The following is an 18608-nucleotide window of genomic DNA, read 5'->3' on the forward strand; positions in this document are numbered from 1 at the left end:
CCAGCCTGCCTCCCCCTTCAGTAACCAAGCAGTTACACAAACATTAGCTCCCAGTTATCCAGCTCCCAAAAGTAATTTCAGATCAGAAACGGTCCAAAAAGCCAGTTTTAGAAAGTACCATTTATTTGAGGAAAAAAAAAAACAAACAAAAAAAAAACCAAAAAAAACCCAACAAAACCAGTAACAGTGGAAAATCCCCAGGAGCAATTACACAAGAGAATCTGAATATCCCAAGAAGCAGCCACAGCTCCTGCCTGCCTGGCAGTGCTGTCCACAGGCAGTACAGCCCTCCCTCTCCTTTCCAGCCTCCTGTGAACTCTGTGCAGCTTTGAGAGGCTCCCAGAGCCCCCAGTTTCCCAAACACACTGGTACTGGGACTGAGTCACCCAGAGGAGGATCTCTCCTCTGCCCTGATGTCTCAACACACATTCCTGCCTCACCCCAAGCAGGGGACACATTTTTTTCTATCTCCTCTCTGGATTTGGCCTCAAGCCTACAGCTAACCCTCAGGAAGGAGACTTCAGGAGCCACGAAGATTTCCAACCAGCCTTTGCAACTGCCTGGTTTAGTGCTGCCTGCTCGGGTGCTCAGTCTGGGGACCCACACACAGATTTTTGTCTCACACCACGTCAGACTGGGAGATGTAGGAGGACCCAGCTTGCTCATGGTTCTGTAACACCTTCCTGGCACCAGACACACATCAGCCTTTGCTCTGGACACTGGGGGCTGGTCCCACCCTCACTGGAGGTACAGGGCATGTAGAAAGATCCAGAGCAGGGGAGTTCAGAGCCTGCTCCTGTGAAAGCTCAGTGCTTCCCAGTGGGAGATGCAGAGCTCAGAGCCAGCCTTCCCTGAGGCAGGGCTTGGCACAGCACCACAGGGGACAGAAAGTTGTCACCTCCACACTAAAGCTCCCAAGGGCAGCTGGAGGTGGGGATCTCTGCTCTGACTCTGTGCATCCAGCCCAGCACATCTGGCCACAGCTGCTCCCAGGAGCTGGACACAGCCATGGAGCCCCCAGGCTCCTTCCCAAGCCCCTGGTGCTCCACACAAGACACTGGACAAACAGCAGCACAAACAAGATCAAAAGCCTCTTACACACCACACCATAAGGCTGCTGAAGAATTAACTCCAGCCTTTTCATTCTCATCTGTATATATCTCAGTAAAATATATAATATATAGCTCTATAGGACTGATTGTAATATATTACAGCCTAGAATTACTCCTGTCTTTTCCCTACTTCAATCATATTTATGCATCCAACTTTGCATACAGAAGTTATTGCCTTGAATTTGTAATTGAAATTCACAGAATAAAGCTTAAATAGTTTTCACAGAGACTCATTATATTAGTGTTTTACATAAAAAGGATAAAAGTTACCAAATGAGAAAGCAGCCATTTCAGAAACTATAAATAATTCTATTTTAAAAAATCCTAGAAAAGTTATGAGAAAACCATAAATATATTTACCCTCTATAGTAGCTGCTGTAGAACAAGAAGAAACCTGTAACACTCTGTAGCTAACTCTGCTTCAGTTCAGAATAGGAATCATATAAAACAGCATCTCTAGAGAAATGCCCGGCCAAAGGAAACACAAAGGGATTGAAAAAATAAATCTGAGGAAATTAAAAAAGTAGATTATTTTTTTTATTATTTCAAAACAATTTCTACAAACTTTATATAAACATTAGGCTATTTTCTTTAGAATTTTGTTATAAAAAAAATCCTACAAGCAATCCTTAAAAAAAGGTAAGAGACTGAAGGCAAGGAAAGGGTGTTGCCATAGCCAAACACAACTGGCTGTCCTGATTTCAAGGACTAATGACCCTTGCCTGGGGCCAACAGGAAAAGACAGAAATCTCCTGGGGAAGACATTCCCATAGGCCCTTTATGGCATTCAGGGATATTGAGCCCTTGTGGGCCTTTTACTCCCTGATAAGGCAACATTATCTGTAGTGTAAGAGATTCATAAATAGCTCTCCACAAAAATGCTTCTCATCAACAGCCTGCTGCAAGACATCTAGTAGTAAGATTTATATATTAAAAAAAAAAAGCCATCTTCTATGGAAGCAGCCAATCCCAGCACAGCATGCTGGATGCAAACACATGGTGTTTGCTTCCATACAGTCTGGTTTGTGTTTATATACCCTCTATAAAACCAAGCAGAAAATTTGGCATCTTTACTCTTTTTATACTAACGTAGGGAAAAAAAATACACTGAGGTTTTTTTTTCAGACTCTTTGTATTTCATTGGGCCCTTGTTAGCTGAGTGGGATGGGAAGGGTCAACGAAGGAAGTTTGTTTTTTCTCAAAGTCACTTTGAAATTCAATCCAAAAAATAAAAAAAAAAGCATTTGTTCAGCACATCTCATCTGAGGGCACAGTGTTTCAGTACAGTCTGCTTGTCCCTTGATGGGCACAAGGTGCTGCTGAGCTTTAGGCATAGAACTCATTTGTGGGGGCTTTCTTGTAGATGGGTTTCTTGCCCAGGTCGTAACTGCCCTCGTCCTTTTTCTTCATGCGGTAGATCAAGAGCAGGATCAGGAAGATGGCAAACAGGAGACCCACTGCTCCTCCTGCGATGAGAGCTGGGGAGGAAAGAGACTGGAATGAGCCTTGGACAGCCCCAAACCACCACTGCTCCAAGAGTGTCCATGTGCCTGTCACTGCATGTGCTGGCACTGTCAGCAACAGCAGATGTTACTGGGAATGGCCAGGATGGCTCCCAGTCCAACCACAGAATAATCACATGTTCCACATTAACCAGTTTGAGCTAATCTTCCAGTTTAGTCCAAAAAAGAAATGTTGACAAAAGATGTTCTACCTGTATAGAGACAGAACAAAAAAACAAAAAACAAAAAAACCCCAAACCCCTCCTCCCAAAAAAACCCAAAAAGCAAACAAAAAACTAAACAAAACAAAAAAAAACCCAAAAACAAAAACAAAAAAACAGAACAAAAAAAAAAAACAAAACAAAAAAAAAACACCACCCAAAAAAGCCCCACCACAACCCACAGGGAAGTGGTACAGCCTCAGTCTGAATGCTTTGTTAACAACCTGTGTGAGCACACCCTGGGGACTCTGTATTTCAAATTCATCAACATCCAATTACCAACATCACTTCCCTCAAAAAAAAAAAGAAAAAAAATCAGAAAACCCCAACAACCAAAACCCACAAACCTGCAAAAAGCCACTAAGATTTCCTCTCTCCTCACACCAAGCATGGCCACAAGAGTCACTGAAGTTTATTCCTTGTTGTGACACCTATTGCTTGCACTAAATCAGCTTCTTTGCTAAATGGTTTTGCAATCCACCCTTCCCGTCTCCTCTCTGACTGGGAGGGTGGCTGCAGATCAGCACACAGGACTTGGGTTTGTACTTGGACCATCAGGCCAAGTGCTTGAAGCAGCAATATGCTGGGGACAGACCTGTCCCACATACTGAGGGGAAGGCAGTCACTTTTGCTCTGGACATTGGCACTCAGATTCCTACAGCTGGAATCCCTTAGAGGGGCAGCTTGGCTCCTGGCAAAGCTCCAAAAAGGCAGAACTTGGGCAGAGGTTGGAAGGAAAATGCCTGTGTTTGATATGAAACTCTGATGTCACTGCTTTATGGCCAGAGACACCTCTTGTAGAGGCAGTACCTGGGTGCAGAGCAGCTGCCACATGAGTCAAGCCAGCAGTCAGCTGTCAGGCTCAAAAAGGAGCTGTTTATCCCAGCAAAGACAGCAGCAGGCTCTGCTGTTAAGGATTGGGAGGCAGAGCCACCCTGCTACAGGCAGCCACTCATGGTAAAGCAACTCATTCCCCAGAGAGCTGCTCCCCAGAGAAACAGGCAAAAGCCATGCTGATTTTCAGTATTAATGATTTACCAGTTCAAGGTGGAATATTACCTGTGAGGACTTCTGTTCTCTCAAAGATGCTGCTGTTGGCTGTGCTTGCCATGGAGATCTTGTTGGACAGGTTCTCCTCCACAGGTACAGCTTTGTCTGGAATGATTTCATTGTCCACCATTGTGTTTTCCTTCTCACCTTCTATCTTTCTCCCAGTATCTCCAGGGATATAGTTGTCAGATATCTACAGAACACAGACAAACCACACCCATCAGCAAGCAGCACCCAGCCTACCCACAGCTGAAACCAGGAGGGTGTGCAGGGAATAGAAAGTTTGCTCAGTGCATTACAAACACTCTGTGCCTGCTCATGCAGGTGGATTTGTCTTGATGCCACGTCCTGCAGGGCAGGAGGGTGCTCAGAAGGTTTCACAGACAGACCAGAGGAGCTACATGCTGCTTAAATACCTACCACAGGGGTATCCATGGTGGTCAGATACAAGCCATCTTCAGAGTCTGGGTAGTCTGCAGAAGGGACAAAAAAAATAGAAAGGGCTCTCAAGATTTTGCCTCATTGCATGCTGTTTTTACAGGATTCAGACACTTCCTGCAATACCAGCAACTGCACATATTAGGACTCTGGTACTCCACAGTTCCCTCTTATCTACTAGCACTATTTATCACTGACTGACTTGGATTGCACAAGACCACGAGATGCAATCATGAAACCAACACCTCTCCACTGGGAGGGATCTGCAGCTGGACCCATTGGCCCTGCAGAGCAGGTCTGCCACAGCTCCCAAGGTAATGCCAATGGAGGGCACTGCTCCCACCACCCACCCCTAAAGGATCCTTCACCAGCCCTCCAGATCTGCCCAGACATGTCAGGCACCAATTGCAGCACTTGTTCTTTTGCTTTTAGAGAGCAAATGTTCACATAAAGGGACACAGAGCTACAGAAACTGGTTTGGGCAGGGAGCTTTGCATGTCACAGAGAGTTCACTTGAACACCAGTTAGTTCTTTACCTTGTTTGGCCTCAACTGAGACATTAACTTTAAGCCTTTTAACACTGCCTCAACAACAGATTATTTTTTTCAAGTTTCTCAGCAGTTCTCTGGAGTTCAACAGGAAAAAGATCCAGCCAGCACAAGGCTTTTTCATTTGCAGCAAGACAAGCTTGCCTGGACTCCATCTGTCCTCCCTGAGTGATTCAACTTCACAGCACCACAACTTTCACTGTTCTCATCTGAGTGACTAGAGTCACAGTTTTCATCTCCACCTGACACTGTGCTTTCTCTGGAGCTCTGGCTGTGATTTAGCCCATCACTCAAGGGCTGGTGCTGAAAGAAACTTCACAGCAGCTGCTGAGGGAGATCCGCTTCCCCACTTACCTCCTGACCCAGATGTCTCATCTATATCTAACCCATCAGAGGTTAAGTGAGGCCTGAATTCACCAATGTCTTCATCATCTGGCAGGTCCCCAGAGGCAGGGTAGTCCAGCCATCCAGCATCCATGGTTTCAGTTTCCCTCACCTGTAAATGAGGGTGGAGACATGTTAAATATGAAACAACACTCCAGAAGCATTTCACAGGAGGTTCAGAGCCTGAGCATATCACTTCCACCAGAAAAAAACATTAAATGCTGAATTTCCTCTCCACCAAAAGCATTATCTTTATCAGCTGAATTTCCCTAGAATTTCTCAGAACAGAAGTGAGAGCCAGGCTGGGAGGGGAATTTCCTGAGGGCTACAGATTGAAGAGGTTCACCCAAACACACAGGGTGAAAATACCACAACTTGGTCAGGAGTTTGTGGCAAAGCATTTGGAAAAGCAGTACCTTCAGCTTGTGATAAGAGAGAGTGAGGAAGGATTTGTAATTCCCAGGGAAAAAACCTGATGGGTGTAGGCCAGTTTTTTGCATAGCACCAGAGCTTCATGCCAAAGCAATTCCTCACTCTTTATAGCGAGAATAAGGCTATTTTATCACCCAAGGGTTAAAAGCTGGTCTGTCAGTTCAGCTGAACTGCAGTGCAATACAGGCTGAGTTCAAGAGCACTGCTATCAATAATGACTTGCCTGAAGGAAGAGCTTCCCCTGCACCACCTTCTTTAAAAGCATGTAAACAAACAAACCCATAAAAGATCTCCAGGATCCAAAGGCCCAAGGAGTGCAGCTCCAGCAGGAAAGCTGGAGAGCCTCCCAGATACCAGCTGTTTGCCCACAAGGGCAACTTGCACACCAGTGCTCATTTGCACTTGGACCTTCAAGGAGCCACAAGCCCAAATCTCCTGCCCTCACCAAAGTTATGCAACTCCCCAGAACTATTTCTCCTCACCCCACAGCCCTGGGGCCAGGCCAGTGAGGGTACCACAGGTATGAGCTTTGGGGTTGCTCAACACCACCCCACAGACTCCAGATGCTTCCAGAGCCATGAAATCATCACCAAGGAGGGGGGCTCAGCCCCTTGCCCCAGGCCGGGGGCACAATGCAGATGGACAGGTCCCTTAGCTGGGGGCTAAGCTGACAACATTCTTCTGTGCTGGCCTCACAGCACAACTGGGAAGTCTCCACAAAGGTTTTGTCTGTCCAGGAGAGCATTCCACGAGGGTTTTTCTCAATACAAGATCTCCAGGCTACAGCCTCACTGGGGTGAGGAGGATCAGACACCAGTGGGGACACTCAGACCTGGATGGCAGCACCACAGAGCCCTGAGCAGCTGGGGTCACCCCCCTGCTCAGCTGGCCAGGTGTGGCCCAGGCCACAGCCCAGAGGTGATGGATTACATCCGCTATTGATCTCTAACCAAGGCTAACAATCAGCCACGAGCCATGTGTCAGCTTCCTCTGCCCACAGCCCTGATTCCAGCCCCACTCCCCTGCCCACAGCTCCAGCCCCACTCCCCTGCCCACTGGCACACGGGGTTGGCCACAAACAAGCACAAGATGTCTCTCAGTTTGCACCAGGAGCAGCAGCACTGGATGTGCTTTTCCTTGCTTATTGAGGCATTTTTGGTTTCCCCAGCAACCCTGCTACAGGACAAGCAGATGAACAGCCCAGAGGGCATGAAGTGCTGAGGCCAGACCCTCTCTCCCTGCCATGCCAAGCCTGGCACTAGGTGCTGGGAAGGGGGCTGGGAGGAAAGTCAGCCTGGAAGGAATCCTCTCCCAGCCTGGAATCAGGCATGCCTGACATTATGGATCACTTGCTCCAAGGCAAATTCATTTCAAGATATGTGAAACCCAGCCTCAGCCAGCCCTGCAGTGGAAACTGCCTGCCAGCAGGCAGTAGCTGCTCCCAGGGCAGCTCCTGGCCATTTCATGGAGGGGCAGGAAGAGCCCAGTTCCTGGGGCTGGGGAGCACGTCTGCTGCAGATCCCAAAAGCCCTGCACCAGGCACAGATTGGTGTTGGCAAGAGCTGTGCCGAGCCACACCCCAGTGCCAGCTCACCCTGTACTTCACCATGAGTCACAGCCAGTAATGTCCAAGCAAGGGCAGCTCAAGAAAAGCCAGGTTTAAGCCCCGGGGTGGCTGGACAGCCCACTGGCCTTATCAGATCAGCCCAGCCACGAGCTGATTGGTGGCACACAGCCACAGCGATTAGTGCACGCTGTGGGCTGGCTATCAAAAACCCCTATTTAAATCAGGACAGACAGTGTTTACCAGCAGGGCACATAACAAGGAAATTACTGACTCACAAGCATAAATAAGATTAAATGGGAGCGTTCCCTGAGCTCATTCTTCATCATCCTCTTGAGCAAGGATGGGGAAGTTCCTGGAGGCCGCAAGAACTCCTCAAACCATACAGGAAACTTTTCTTGTGGGCAGCGGCCTCACATGACAGGTTCATCCAACAGGGCAGTCCAAGGGCTGCTGGGCACCTGCACGATTACTCTCCAGGTTTAGAGGCAGGTCCTTCTAGGAAGCAGCCCTGCCTGGGAGCTGGGGCATGGCAGGCTGGGAAGAGTTAACACTGCAGTGCAGGGCTGGGCCAGGCACATTCCTCACATGCACACCTGTGAGAGGGCACACAGGCAGGCACCTTCACAGCTCTGGGGCTTCCCAAGTACCACACAGAGCTCCCTGGAGTATTGTTTAAAGAAGTACATCCCTCTCCAAGAGCACGCAGTCCTCCCTGCAGCTCTGCTGCCTGGTGCAGAGGCACCACGGAAGGCGCCTGTACTTCCTCTGGCTTGCAGGCTGTGGCCAAGAGGGAAAAGCTCTGAGATGGTCACAGGGGGATGGTCAGCCCTTGCCAAGAGGGAAAAGCTCTGAGATGGCCACAGGAGGATGGTCAGCCCTTGCCAAGCCACCCCTGGCACATCCAGCTGAACACCTTCTGCAGCTGCCAGCTCTGAGCCTGCCTCCCCCCACCTGCTGTGCTGCACTGGAGCCAGGCCAGGGGCTGGTGGGAGAGCCTGGGGGGCTGCACAGCCCCACCTCACCCTGGCAGATGAAATGCCATCCTACAATCAATGTGCTCCTCTCCAGGAGGGGTCTGTACAGGAATCAACCTTTCCTGCAGGAGTCCAGTTCAAGGATTTCTTCCTCATGTTAAGCAGCTTTATCCCCAGTAAGCACGAAGGGAGATTAAACAGCTGAAGCTTTTCCTGCGTGCCAGTGGCACCATAAATAAATAAATAAATAAATAAATAAATAAATAAATGTTTATTCCCTGCCAGACAGCCAGCACGTCAGGCACGTGAACTGTGAGTGCCACTCCTGGAAAAGCTGGGCACAGAGGCCTTATGTTTTGAGACAGGCTGCACTAGTGGATGAAGGCAGACACTTTGCTCACTGAAAGCAGAGGAACAGCACCCCTGGGACCCCAGGCAGCCCTGCTGTGCTCCATCCCTAACCCATCCCACTCCACTTCATGCTCCTGGGGTTTTCCCTTACAGCCCCAGAACACCACTCGCCTCTTCTCAAAACAAAATCAGCTATTTACTGAGGCAGTGAGCAAAGTTTCTGTGCAATGTGTGAATTTCCCCAGCCACTGGCAAGTCCTGGGAAATAACAAACCCAGGCAGCTCACCCGCCCCAGCCTACATGTCCTCACCACAGTCTTTGCAAACCCTTTCAAAAAAACCCAAATGGTGTTTTGGGGCAGAGACAAAGTTTTCCCAACATGGAACTGGCTTTTGTAGCTGTCCTTTGCCTCTGATCAAACACAGAGTTCATTAAAATCTCCTTTGAAGGGTCACAGCCAGCAGGCTGCAAAGGGAGTCAGACCTGCAGGGACTGGGGCATTCACAGTGTACAGAGCCCTTTATCAAGTTTATAATTTTGGCATGGAGACCCAGCGCTTGCTCCTGGCCTCCCTTCCCAGCACTGTGTACATAAACCTGGGAGTAAACAGGAACAAGGTGAAAGTCAACCCTTCCTAGACAAAGGCACATGGAGCTGGGCCAGCCTGGGGGGTGGCAGAAGAGGGCAGAGGCACAGACCTGTTAACCCTGTGTGCCCTGCAGGGACAGGTGGGTGTAAAGCTGTGCCCAGGGCTTCTCAGCCTCTGCACTCAGGGTCAGGGGTACAGATCACCTCATTTCACTGCAGCAAGCAGCAAAACACAAAATAAAATATCCTCCCCAGCCCCTGTGCTGTCACAGCCAGGTGTCACCTGCCAGCACCACAACACACAGCTTTCAGCATAACCAGGGAGGGCTCCTGAACAACACCAGCAGCTGCAGGGATGCAGAGCTCTGTAAACCGCAGAGCCCACGAGAGGGGATTTCCATACTTCCACCCAGCTCTTGCTGGAGCCCACAAAGCAGGAAGGTTTTAAAGATCACACCAAGCATGTGAAAGAGCAGGGGTTAGGAGTGAGCTCACCCCCTTGATGCCCCAACAGCCCCAAAAGAGCAGAGGAGCCACATAGCACTGGGAACAGGGCAGCTCAAATCAGGGTGAAACAGGAGGTGGGCAGTGACAACAGGCAAAGACTGCTCTATCTTCCCATCTGAATAAGCTTTAAAAAACCATATTAGAAGTGACATGAGCTTCCAGCAGAGGCAGCTCCTTCCAGACAAGTAAGGGAAGGGTGTGTATTACCCCCCAAATACCCTCCACTCCCTTCATGCTTCAGCTCCATGTAAGGGAGAAGAAAATAAACACACAGAAGTCATTTTAGTCCTGAGAGCAAAGCAAATATCAACATTTCAACTGAAGTCACACCTAACTCCCTTAACACACCAGCCACAGTAAAATAATAAAAAAATCCACTTGTGCCAGCTCCTTGTGACCATGCCTGGAGGTATCATTTACCACCCATTCCTGGTCAGTCTGTCCCACAAAACTCACAGCACAGACAGCCTGCACTGGCCTTTGTGCCAAGGGACAAAAGTTACACAGCTCCCATCCAGGCTATGTTTGCATTTAGTTGCATGACAGGATCACCTGAGGCTTCCAGACAAAGTTAAATACCACCTTTGCTCCACACTTCCCAGGCAGTCCTAGAGCAGGGCCACAGCCAGCCTTGCCCATCTGCCCTGACAGCCACTTCCCACCACAGTGACCCAGAAAGGTAAACCCACAGCACTGAGGAAAGGTGAAATCAGCGTGGAGAACAGCCCAGGGCTTGCAGGCAGCCCCAGCACCCACAGCAGTTACTGCACAGTCTGTGCCTCTCACCAAAGAGGGGAAAAGAATTCTTTTAAATTGTTCTCAGCAGCAAAAAATAGGGTTTTGCTTAATAAGACAGCAGAAGCACCAGGCAGGCTGGGGAACTGCTCAGCTGGTTAGAGCATCACCTGTTCCAGGTGAGCCCAGTGCCTGTCCAAGCAGGTCTGCACCTCCCAGTGTGCTCACCCTCCACAGCCCACGTGCAGAAGGCACATCCAGCCCCATCCCAGTCCCAGCCTGGCCCTCTCCCCCCTTGGTCAGTCCCTGGGTGATTCTTTAAGCCCTGTGGCCACAAGCAGCTCTCCAGGGCTCATGTGGCAGCCGAGCCATAATCCCCGTGACAGTGACAGTAATCCCGGGCTCTCAGAGCCACTCCTGTCCCCTGCAGCAGGGATGAACCCTCCCAGCCCCTGCCCGCTCAAAATAGGCTTCCTTGCACTCACAAAGTCAAACCTCAGCTACCTTTGAGCTGCTCCTGCTTACACACAGCCTGCTCCCTCCAGCCCACACTGTGCACAGCCACACTGCAGGAGCAGGGTAGAGAGATTAAAAATGAATGAACTCTTGTTTAACTGCTTTTGCCTGATTATCAGCCAAGAGCAAAGCCATAAAGATCGAGTCCTTTGCCAGACAGGCACATGCTGGGATATGTTTACTGCAATGGTGGCAAAATAGCTGCTCTAAACACTCAATTCCCAGCTCCACACTCAATTCCCAGCTCCAGAGCCTGAGTGGGAAGGAGATGACTGCTCCCCACTCCAGCTCAGGGGGATAAAGCTTGGCAGGCACTTGCAGATGGCTGTGTGTCCATCACTTGCCCTGAAGCAAATGAAGAAAGTTTGGAGGAAAAGAAGTTCGGCTGTGTGTCCATCACTTGCCCCGAAGCAAAACGAAGAAAGTTTGGAAGAAAAAGAAAGTTTGGTTGTGTCTTCATCACTTGCCCTGAAGCCAATGAAGAAAGTTTGGAGGAAAACTACAGGAGGCAAAAAGGAGGAGCTCTCATGTGACTCAAGAGGAAAACAACTGTGACAGACATTTCACGTCCCTGAAGGGTTCTCCCGGTCACAGGCCATGATACACACCTAGTTCATAAAGAGATTATTTTTTTATAGTATTTACAAACCTAATCACAAGGAGTTCATATGCTTCACTGTCCAGAGCTCAGCAGCAGGAAAAATTCTGTTCAAAGCTTAAAAAAAGGAATTTAGTTTTTCCAGCTCACAACTCACTCTGAGTTGCCCTAGTCTAGAATAAATGTTTCTATTGCATCCTTGTCTGTGAAAGAAAAAAGGGATATAAATGCCCCAGCAAAACAGCTTTTCCATCAAGGATGACTTTTCATGCTGACACTTCAAACTTGCGCTATCTCACATGTCCCACTTCCCCCGCATGCCAGGAAGAAGCCTGCCCTCACTGCCCTTTCCTAGAATACAGCTACACCCCAAAGCTTCCCTGAACACGCATACAAGCAGAACTTCCACTTAGCAAGAAATCTGTGACGTGCACTTTTGGGATCTTTCTGCTCCCCCATGCCAGAGTGTTAGCAGAACTCAGCCAGGCAGACACCCAACTTCAAAGGGTGTCCTTCCTCTCTAGCTCACCATGCAGCTAATCTCAGCTTGTTTGTACAGTCAAGATTCCCAACGCTGCGCCCTACAAATGCTTCCCCTCCCACCATCCATTTTAATCTAATCAGAAGTAGTAGCCCAAAGATTTAGGCTTAGCCCAGGCTGTCGAGCTCTGCCAGCACAGTTATGCTATTTCAAAGCCTGCTCTGCTGGCAGAGGTGCCAGCAAAGAGCAGCAGCAGGGGAAGTTATCGGCACAAAAGCACTCGAGACAGCAGAGTGCTGCTGCTACGCTATCGGCCATGCCCGTGTGAGCATTTATACAAACAAACATTTCAACAGCAGGGATTTTCCTGGCTAGCTGCAGCACCACAGGCTGGGTTTTCAGTGCACGGGGCTCGGTGGGGATTTTTTGGTTTGTTCCTTCACAAAGACATTGCCTACTTCTGGCTTGGCTGGGGCCCAGAAAGCAGCAGACACAGCACGTGCTATTGGGGATAATACAGCTGCACTTCAGGAAACCTGTCACTTCCAGAAGCATTTTCCTCCCTCTGAGGGCTCTGAACTCCCTGTCAGGTTCCTTCCCCTCTCTGAGCAGAGGGTGAACAACCAGCAGCAGTTTTCCAGCCCTCCCTGACCACATCTGTGCAACCACAGAGCCAGAGCAGAGGGACCCAGGCGTTGTTTTGGTCACTCCTTCCCCTGCAGAGCCACGCTGGGCTGGACGAGCGAGTCTGGGAGCAACCAACACGCAGGACCTGCTCCTCGTCCTCAGCCTCAGGAAATTCGGAATTAGCGCCAAGAACAGCCCGCACATAAACAGTCTCCTGCAAGATCCTGGCTCCAGACTCTGCTTCACTACACAGTGAGGAATTGCAATAAATATTTACCTCGCTGGGGAACAGAATCTTCCAAGCAAAAGCTCCTGACATCAGTAAGGGGCTGTATTTCCATTTGGAGGAGACTAGGAGCTTCTCTAAAGCAGCTTCTGCCACCCTCCTAGCACCACAGCAGGCAGGATCTGTCCCTCCACCTCTGGGTCTCGCTCCTCTCCAGGCCAGCACAGCAGCACACCTGGTGCCTTCCTTCCAGCCACACTCATCTCAGTCACTCTGCCTTCTGCACAGAGATTTCTGGCTACTGTGCTGTGCAGGCCACTTCAGTGCAAGTCCAAGCACTTTCACAGTCATTAATACACATTACCATTGCTTTCCATTGCTCTAGTTTGACTGTGGCAGCAGCTAAAGGGCAGGAGGCAGGGTTAGCCTCACAGCAAGGTAAGTGGGGCAAGGCCACATCTCTTTGTATTCAAGTTTGACAGCATCACAGTTTTAGAGGAGCCATGGTGAAGATACCTTTTTCCCTTCAGCAGAGCAACATCAAGAGAGAAATCCTTCCCATGGAAGGCTTTGCTTTCCCTGACAGAACAGAATTTGTTTAAGCAAGGAGCAGCCGTGGTTTTGGCTGACATAAGACCAGCTGCTTGGGTAACAGTGCTATGGGTCTTCCCAGTCTCCTTCCTGCCTCAAGGAGTGTCTCCCTGAGATTTTAATTAACTGCTTTGATTTTTAAGTTATCCCAATAATTTGTCTAACAACAGCCTCTTGGCATTTCACAAGCAGAGTCTCAGCCTCAAAGGATTTAAGGCTAAAACGGACAAGAGTGCACACTTCCAGCAAAAATAAAGACTTTTACAAGAAGCACACTTTTCAAGTCAGCCAGCCTTTAGAAACTGAGGGACACAGCTATGTATTGCATGCTTTCCCCTCCTACACTGACATTTTCTCCAGATTCAGGATTAAGTATTTAACCCCCTCTTTTGAGACTTTACGCTCCTTTAGCTTGCTTTGAATGCTTTCAGTCATTTCAGATAATACTGCTGCTTTCCTGTCTCCCATGCAGCTCTTGTTTCCAACAGTATCTGCTTGAAAATGAAGGAACCACAGCACTGCCAGAGCAAGTTACAGCTCCTCAAGACAGGGCCATTTTCTGGTCTGTCCTTGCCAACACCAACTCTGCTACTGGCAGCAGTCACACGGCACAGCCCGACAGCTTTTCTGCCCACCAAAGCCACAACCAGATTAAACAGGAGGCAGCAGGTCGGTGCCAAGGGCAGCACAGACTGGGTGCCAAGCAGCAGCACCAGTTTTGCCTGTCAACCCCTTTTCTAGCCCCAGAAGAAGAGATCCACCTCTGCCTCAGAAGTCTGAGTCACTGCTTTGGGTAAGGGGCCAGGGCCGTTACTCAGAGGTGACAGCAGTGTCCCCGGAGCTGGGATGCCAAGCCAAGTGCCAGAAACCTGAGTCAGAGCATGACTGCTGCAAGTCAGGGCAGCAGAGCTGGTCCTCTGACCAGCAGCATTTACTGGACAAACATTCAGGCACACGCTTAAATACAAAAAAACTAAGTTTGAACTAACCCAGCAGCACAGCCCTAACTGCTCATTAGGGTAGGATCTTTTACAGCCCCTCGGAGCAGAGGCTTATTACAAGTGAAACTCTTTAACTAGGCTGCCCTGCCTATTCAGAGCCACCAAGCCCAGTCCCATCACAAGAGTCTCATTCTAGTGTAAATCATTTGAATCCTTAATCTCGAGCATTTGCATTCCAGCGAGTCTCAAACAAACAGCCACACATGCTCCTCAGCAGCAGCCCTGAGGTCAGGCGTGTGCAGGGCTCGTCCCCTCGGCTCTGTAGTGCTTCAACTGCATCAGCTTCTCCTTCGAGGCTGCAAAAGCAGCACAGCCCGGCTGTTGTTACAGGGCATAAAGGAACAGGATGTACGGAGCAGAGGGGGAGAATGCAGCTGCAAGACCTAAGAGCAGGCTCAAGAGGATAAATGTGAACTCAAGAGCTAGGAAGTGTTTTGAAGGATGGATGCTGAGTTTAGTCTGGCTCAAGTGATAGCTGGGGAGCTCTGCAGGATCACAGAGCCATGATAACTTCATCAAGTCATCTTACAAGTCAACCCAAGTAATTTACATGGCAGACTGTGGGACCAGAGGTACCATGCCACCCTTACAGGTACAGATACTATCACTAATCAAAAAAAAGTATTTAAACCTAAGTCCATCAATCCATTCATTTGAGGAAAAACAACTTACAAAATACAGCACAACTCAGGGGTAACTTATTGTCAAGGGGATTCAAGCAACCAGGATATTTCTAACAGAGCATTTAGCAGCACCAGGAGTCAAAAGGGAAGGAAAAGTAGCTGTAGGAGCTGTGCTGAAGCCTGCATGCTGAGCAGCAAGCCAGTGTGCCCCCCACCCCACTATCATCAATGGGAAAGTCAGGCTAGCAGCTTCCAGCTTGTGGTGGAGGTGGGACACACACATTTTGAAAAGGCAGTATGGCACTACAGGAAAATCATGGCAAGGTCACATTAGGCTCTAGTTCAGGCATTTGAGAGCAAATGGCCTCCCCAAGCCATTCAAACAGCTCAAGGCAATAGTACAGTCATTAACAGAGGCTTGGAAGGAAGAGGGGAAGACACATAGGAAAAACATTTTCCCTGTTGCTGGACTGGAAGCAGGATCCCAAAGTGCCGAGACCTTGGGAGAGAGCAACCAGAGGGGCAGGAAAGAGAGCAATCAGGTTGGCTAACAGCCTTTACTTACGAGGGTGAATGAGCCTCTGCTATCACAACTCTGAAAAGTACCAAGTTCAGCCCCAATTCGCCTCTTGCGTAAGATGTTCGGGAAAGCTCTGAAGCACAGGGAAGCATTCTGCAGCATGGTAGCTGGCAGCAGTGGGACAGCTGAGAGCTGGGCAGCAGTGCTGTTCCCCTGGCTGCGCCCCAAGTGCTGCAGGGTGACTGTTCCTACCCATGGGAACCCCCACATCCAAGGCGCTCAGCTGCAGAGGGACCCAGCAGCCCTGCACGGTCCCACCCCAGGAGCTGTGCATGCAGCTCAAGAAAGTACAGGGTGCTAAAGGAGTTGGTTTTCTCCTACACATTACAGTCATTTCATCCCAACAACTATAGGTTTGACTTCCAGAAGTCATGAGCTCCTTCCCCTTCAGGGCTGAGGGACATTGCTTCAGACACTGTCATTTTGCTGCTCTGTGTTTTAGGGAGATTGAAGCAAAGCGAGATTTGCTCTAAATGTGAACATAGCAAATAAAGGTAAAATAAAGTAAAACATGCAGATAGCAATGTCTTGATTTGATTGGGAGGGACAGATGAGAAACTGGGCAAAGAGCAGAAAGAACAGGCCTCGGGGATCAATGGCAGCAGGACAAGCCAAACCGGTTTTAACATTAATAATGCTGCACTACTTTCCAAACACAGCTATCATCAACAAGACACCAGCTTTGCCAATCAGGAGGCCTCTGAGCATGATTGCTTTAAACCGGCAAACAGAGCCCACAAACAGCACGAAGCCTCCCCCATCTCTCCCTGAGCAATCCCCTGCCAGCAGCTTCTGGGTTGGATTTGTGTTCCTCTGTACTGCTGAGGACACACAAACACGATGTGGTGCTGCAGGAAGACTTTTTCTGCAGAGTTCAAGGCACAAAAGTAGGACAACTGCAGCAAGCCTGCAGCCCACTAGCACTGCTCCAGCCCTGCTGGGCTCCGGGCCCTTCTGCAGCCCAGAGCCCGAAGCTGCAGCAGAGGAAACACCCTCACCATGGGGGAATACCCCCTGTTCCCGTCCTGTGCTGCCTGGGGCACTGCTGGAGGCTAAATGCACAGGGAAAGCTCAGCCACTCCGCCCCAGCAAGGCAGACCTCACGTCCTTTGTTAACTCCACCGATCCCACATCTTGGATGCATTGGTGACTTTCTGTGCATCCCCCCTCAAGCATCTTCTGCAGGAAGCCCATCCCTGCACAGAGGGGAGCATCCTGCCCACGCATCCTCTGCTTTCCAAGGCACTCGAGCGGAGAGGGCTGGGGACCACCTGGGGACATCGGGCTCCAGCTCCAGCCCCCAGCCCCAGGGGAAGAAGGCAATGTTCCCACACAAAGCTGCGGGGCTGTTGTAACACAACCCACCCACCCACAGCCTGAGCTCCAACGTCACAGTGAAGCACTTCAGTCATACTCCCCACCCTCTTACACATCCAGGATTGCTTCACACAGGAGAAATCCCATTTACACCAGAAAGCTGCTCAAAGGGAAAAGAGCCAAGGCACTTTTGTTTGTACAGGCTTGGGGAAATATTCAAGCACCAATTCACTCTCAACGTCCATGCTCTTACATAAGCACAAGAAATACAATCCCCATCTTGTTAAGAAACAGCTACCTGTCTTCACTCTGCCCGCACAGAAAAACCAAGAGCCACATGCTGTGCAGCCCTGCACGTTTTGGCAGTGCTATTAAAAAAAAAATATGGGAGGAGTGCCAGCAGAACTCTCCCAAACCGTGTGTCATCCTTGTCTCCTCCCCTGTAACCCAAACAATTTGTTTGGATTAGGCTTTATAGTAGGCCAGTGTTACTTCTCAAGCATACACTCAAATCTTAGGTAGCTTAAAAGACACGGATAAATATTCCACGTAAATTCTATACACGTATTTACAGACCACATCTGCGCAAAATTTGTTGTCTTTGCAGAAACCCGATGCTCACAGAACAGTCCAGTCCTCAGGGACACCAAGTTGCATTTCATACCAAACATGGTCAGTGCAACTTCCAGATGCTGTGTGCCCCAAAGGTTTGCCCTACTAGTTTGGGCCAGTTCCCAAACGACCGATTCACGTGCTTAATGGCAGGGATAAACACACCAGATTAGAGTAAAGTGGATTTGGGCTGCTTGGTTTTAGAGAGTAGCTGACAATTACTACAGATGCTCTCTGTGGGAGATTCCTGCTCTACAGTCAGCAGCCCCCTAGCCCTGTATCCCTACAAGAAAGCAGCAGAGCCTTATCAGTTCTGATGGGCCCACCCAGCCATCAGTCCAAAACAAACCAATGTGGATGATTAAATCTACGTTGGGAATCCCTGATCTCCTGCAGTTACCGTAATCTCAGCAGCTCCTTCACACTACCAGAGGAATCTGCCCTGATTGCACTATCAGCAAGATGGTCACACACAAAAACAAACAAACAGCAGGGAAGCCAGAATCCCCAGATCTCAGATTCACCACGAAGACCTCACATGTGCCGGCTTGAAGAACGTCCAAATGTTTCACCTCATTATACGTTTAAGAGATTTTTGAAACCCTCCACGGTAATGCACTTTTCACTCCCATGTGGACGCGAGGAAGGTCTGACAGACACAGAAAAACACCCGGTACCAGCACAACCAAACTCAGGTAAGGCTGGAAAGCCTATCCAGGTACCGTAACGCATCCGACCCACCCCACACGCACAAGAAAAAAAAATTACAGGACTTTTCACGACCAGAAGTTGAAGACTAAAACTGTAATGGAGAGCGGCTCATTTCCACCAGGTAGCCGGGTGCCCTGCACTGCTGCAAGCCCGGCACCCTGAGCGGGGCAGAGCGGGATACGTGAGCAGCGGCACAGCCGCGGGGACAGCGGGGCACCGGGCACGGCCGAGCGGGGACAGCGCGGGGCACCGGGCACGGCCGGGCCAGGGCGGCGCTGCCTCGGCATCTGCCGGAGGAAGCCGCGTCCGAGCCAA

General features: G+C 49.7%; 1 protein-coding gene across 1 annotated transcript; it reads right to left on the reverse strand.

Annotated features, from left to right (window-relative positions):
* Positions 1–1326: 1326 nt before the first annotated feature.
* On the reverse strand, positions 1327–18580 carry SDC4 (syndecan 4). Its single transcript, XM_005422237.3, has 5 exons — positions 18475–18580; positions 5226–5450; positions 4306–4358; positions 3895–4078; positions 1327–2590 (listed from the first exon to the last, which is right to left on the reverse strand). The coding sequence occupies exons 1-5, from the start codon at positions 18578–18580 to the stop codon at positions 2439–2441; spliced, it is 720 nt and encodes a 239-aa protein (XP_005422294.2). The 3' UTR covers positions 1327–2438.
* Positions 18581–18608: the final 28 nt, after the last annotated feature.

This window comes from Geospiza fortis, unplaced genomic scaffold (assembly GCF_000277835.1).
Source record: "Geospiza fortis unplaced genomic scaffold, GeoFor_1.0 scaffold188, whole genome shotgun sequence".
NCBI lineage: Eukaryota > Metazoa > Chordata > Aves > Passeriformes > Thraupidae > Geospiza > Geospiza fortis.